The 4,526-nt window shown below is 49.4% G+C and overlaps 1 protein-coding gene across 1 annotated transcript; it reads right to left on the bottom strand.

Annotated features, from left to right (window-relative positions):
• Positions 1-2,442: 2,442 nt before the first annotated feature.
• LOC117872892 (olfactory receptor 52E2-like) lies at positions 2,443-3,366 on the bottom strand. The gene has a single exon (XM_034761735.1). It carries the CDS (start codon positions 3,364-3,366, stop codon positions 2,443-2,445), a length of 924 nt encoding a protein of 307 aa, XP_034617626.1.
• Between the last annotated feature and the right edge of the window lie 1,160 nt (positions 3,367-4,526).

Here is a 4,526-nt window from a genome sequence, read left to right as displayed (position 1 = left end):
CAGCCAATCAGGGCCCAGCTCAGCCATATAAAAGGCTGCTCAGAGCGAGAGCAGTCAGTCGGTCCCAGGCCTTCAGAGGGGAAGGTCTGTCTCCAGAGCTGGGAGGCCAGCACCATGGACAGCGCAGTGCAGGCCAGCTTTAGAGAGTGGGAGAAGGCCCTACTCCGTAGCCTGCCAGGCAGCAGGTCTGGAAGGTGAAGGCCTAGCACAGAGAAGGGCTGTTGGGGAAGCGGTCCAAAGGAGCAGTCAGAGGAGGAAGGAGAGGGAGGACAGCAAGGCTGTCGCTAGAGGGCCTCTGGACCGGGACTCAGAGTAGTGGGCGGGCCTGGGTTCCCCCTCCTTCTTCCCTTTTCGTTCTCTTTGGCCATACACTCAGCCATAGGCCACAGGGAGCGGCCAGCCGGAACCACGTCAGATCCTGGACTGTAGGGATCAGACTTAAAGGTGTGGGACTGTTGATCACCCCCCGCCTCCAGAAGGGGGTGTGAATGGACAAAGGGACACTGTCGGAGGACAGTGTCCCAGAAGAGGACGCTGTGCGTTGGGAGCAACGCGAGTCCGCTCGCCAACCAAAGGCGAGACAACAGGCGAGACGCCACCAGAAGAGGGCACCCTACTGGATCGAACCAATTCCCCGAGACGACCAGTAGGAGGCGCCGCAGTGGTGAGCCCCAACCCTGTCACACAATGGCTCTCAAATTATGGGAGTACGGTATAATGGTGCATTCTTCCATACTAATAAAATTAAGTTGCTTTAGGAAAATTAATAACAGAGTATATTGTCGGGAATATGTTTTTTTTATGTTTATTAATCAAACACCAGTAAACAAGACTGCACCAAGAATCATGGCAGATGAGCACCCATATAGAAGGAGAGAAGTAATTGAAGCCCCAGCTATTGTGGACCAAACAATTTATTGGGAAGGAATGCAAATACACATAAGTGCACAACAGCAAGGTGTATGCCATATGCCTTACCTCTATTACAAGCATGGCAACAACAATGGGAAAACAGGATTATACAAAATAAAAAAAGGTATCAGGAATTATATCATAGGTGGTATTGGTGCTGAAGCAGGAGTTACAAACTCATTTGATATTGAGACATTAGAAGGGAAAATGTCAGCTTTGGGTAAGATTTTGGGGGTTATACAGACACATGTGACACAAAATGTTGGTGCATTATCGGAGCAAGAAATAAGAAGCATGGAGCTCCAAGTGCAACAAGCCCAAGCCTTGGAAACATCTCTAAATGTAAATCTGTTAAGTGTGTTTGAAATTAACAATAAAACTGTACTAGCAACAGGGCCGGCTCCAGGCACCAACGTAGCAAGCAGATGCCTGGAGCAGCCAATGAAGGCGGGGGGCGGCACGTCCGGCCGTTCCACAGCAATTCAGCAGCGGGGCTGTCACTCCCTCTTGGAGCAAAGGATCTGCCGCCGAATTGCCGCCGATTGTGATCACATCTTTTTTTTTTTTTTTTTTTGGTGCTTGGACAGCAAAAAAGCAAGAGCCAGCACTGACTAGCAATACGATGTGTACGGATGCAAATTTATGGGATACAACTTAGAGAGAAAATGGTCAATTTGCTAAGTAATGGGCAATGGCCTTTTGGATGGTTCACTACCCTTTGTTTCCTTTCTTTTAATGGGAGCACCTGGCAACACTTTCAGGCTCCTTTAAGAAGCCTTAATTCAATTTAATGGCAAGCTTGTTTATTATTTTACTAATCCTGCCTCTGTTTATATACAAACTTCGTGCCACAAAGGCAGAAGCTGAACTCATCACATATCACACTCAAGCTGAAATAAGCCACAAAATGGCCTCTTCCTTCAGGACTCTGTAGCTGAGCTTTAGGTCCCACAAGCTGTAGGATACTGTCTCACCCGCCCGCAGTATAATACTGCCCCCAACCTCAGCTGCTTTTACACAGCTTCCTGGCTTCTCACTGAAGGCTCCTTATCAGGCTGAAGCAGTTTCTATCCCAGCCCTGGAGCAGAGGGAGCCCAGCCCGGGGGGTGGAGAGGGTGGTGGTGATGAACCAGTATTGGATGGGGCTGGGGATGAGAGGAGAGAGCAATGGAGGTGGGGCCTTGGGGCAAGAGGTGGGATGGGGGAGGGGTGTTGTGGAAAGAGGTGGGACAGGGGGCAGGGCCTTGGGGGTGTAGGCAGGACAGGACACGGGGACTCAGGGGTCCAGTTACCAGCAATAAGAAAGGTGGGACCCTTATAAATTAATCAATTGTACAAAGATTGATTCCTCAGTTTGTCACTCTGACACAGCACATTAAGGCCACAAAAGGATTAAATGTCACTTTGACTGTCCAGTCAGTGATTCAGGGAAGAGGGTCCAGCACCGTATCACCAGCCAGCTCGGCACGTAGTTCAATCTCAGAGTCAAAGCCTGAGGAGGAACCATTAGGCCTCTTTATGAGTAAAGAGCTAGAGCAGCCTGCCACGGATCTGTTTGGTCCTTAGCCCGTAGATGATGGGGTTCAGCATGGGGGGCATCAAGAGGTACACGTTGGCAATGAGAATGTGGAAATATAGGGGCACATTCTGGCCAAACCGGTGCATGAGGGAGATGAAAAGACCTGGGATGTTAGAGGCTAAGGTGGCAAAGAGATGGGAGCTGCAGGTCCCAAAAGTCTTGAGCCGGGCGTCCTTTGTGGGGAGGCTGAAGATGGCCCTGAGGATCTGGATATAGGACACAGCAATGAAATTCAAATCCAGACCCGTCACAGAAAATAGCACAAAGAGGCCGTAGTAACTACTGACTCGGGTGTCGGCGCAGGCCAGATTCACCATGGCTATATGCGCGCAGTACAGCTGGGGGATGATGTTGGTTTTGCAATATGGCCACTGCCTTGCCAGAAAGGGATAGGGAAGTGCGAGCATGCCGCCACGTAGCACCATGGCGAGGCCAATCTTGGCTACGATGGGGTTTGTCAGGATGGTGGAATATCTCAGGGGATGGCAGATGGCCATGTAACGATCCAAAGCCATGGCTACGAGGATCCCAGACTCCATCACTGAGAAGCAGTGAATGAAGTACATCTGGGTGAGGCAGGCACTGAAATCGATCTCCCTGGAATTGAACCAGAAGATGCTCAGCATTTTGGGCAGGATGGACGTAGACAGGCCTAGGTCTGTGACAGTGAGCAGGCAGAGGAAATAGTACATGGGACCATGGAGGCTCGGCTCCCTCTTCACAATGAACAGGATTGTGAAGTTTCCCAAGATGGCTATGACGTACATGGCACAGAAGGGAATAGAGAACCAGACATGGGCCACCTCCAGGCCAGGAATGCCCAGCAGGATGAAGGTAGAGGGGTTGGTGAAATCAGTTATGTTGGAATCTGACATGGAGTAGGGGAGAAGGTGTCCAAATCTGAGGCAGAATGGTGATTTCTGCATGTACCGTACGTCCCCCTGATGTCCTGAATTGCCCAGGCTCTAGGGTGATGGTCACAGTGCAAATGCCTGGATGGAGAGAAAATATTAATGTGAGATACTGCATGCACAACTGGAAGCTGTTCTTATGGGTGAAGCAGATTGGTCACCCTTCACTCCCTGGAAAATGACATTTTCATTATTCAGAGAAATGAATTATGAACACATGATGCAACTAATGACAATTTCATGTATTACAGTGCTCAATGTGTCAGTAACTCCTACACTTCATTGTCTGGGAAACCTTAGTAGGCACCAGCTTGAAAATAAGTGTGGATACTGGTTATTCATCATTGTTCCTTAGGCCTTGTCTACAATGCCAAAATTTTTGCTAAAAAGGAGCCTTTGGCAAAGAAACAGGGGAGGTGTATACACTACAGAGCCACTTTTGATGACGGAACTCCTCAGTTTCAGTAAGGTAATAAAATCACCTCAATGAGAATTGTAAGGCTTTTTACACAAACATTTTGTTGCTGAAGTGCCAGTGTAGACACTTGCGCTTGATTTTATCGCTATAATTGGCCTCCTGAAGGAGTCCGACAATGCCCATCCCGATGAGTCTAATAAGCGGTTTCAACTCCTCTGTCCTGCAAAGAGATAAACACCTTCCACCCCTCCCCATTTAAAGGCCCGGTAATTTAGAAATTCCCCTTCCTGTTTCCTCAGCATGGAGAGCTCACATCACGTTTTCCCAGGTGTCCATGGCAGCTCCACCCAGAAAACGCTGTCCCACTTGAGCCACTGCGGAGGTGCTGGATCTGCTCATTATATGGGGAGAGGAGGCTGTCCTGTCCCAGCTGCGCTCCAGCCGTAGGAATTTCCATACCTAAGGGCAGATTTTATATAGCCTGTGGGAAAAGAGCTACGATCAGGACACACTGCAGTGCACAGCAGAGGTGAAGGAGCTGAGGCATGTGTACCAGAAGGCAAGGGAGACAAATAATCAGTCCAGTGCTGTGCCCCAGACCTTACATTTTTGAAGGAGTTGGACGCTATCCTTGGCAGCAACCCCCACCTCCACAGCCAAGACCCTCATGGATAATTTGGTGGGGCTGAAGCCCATTCAAACTGGA

This window comes from Trachemys scripta, chromosome 1, assembly GCF_013100865.1.
Source record: "Trachemys scripta elegans isolate TJP31775 chromosome 1, CAS_Tse_1.0, whole genome shotgun sequence".
Taxonomy (NCBI): Eukaryota; Metazoa; Chordata; order Testudines; family Emydidae; genus Trachemys; species Trachemys scripta.
The sequence above is the reverse complement of the archived record's forward strand: the minus strand, read 5'-3'. Positions and strand labels throughout refer to the sequence as shown.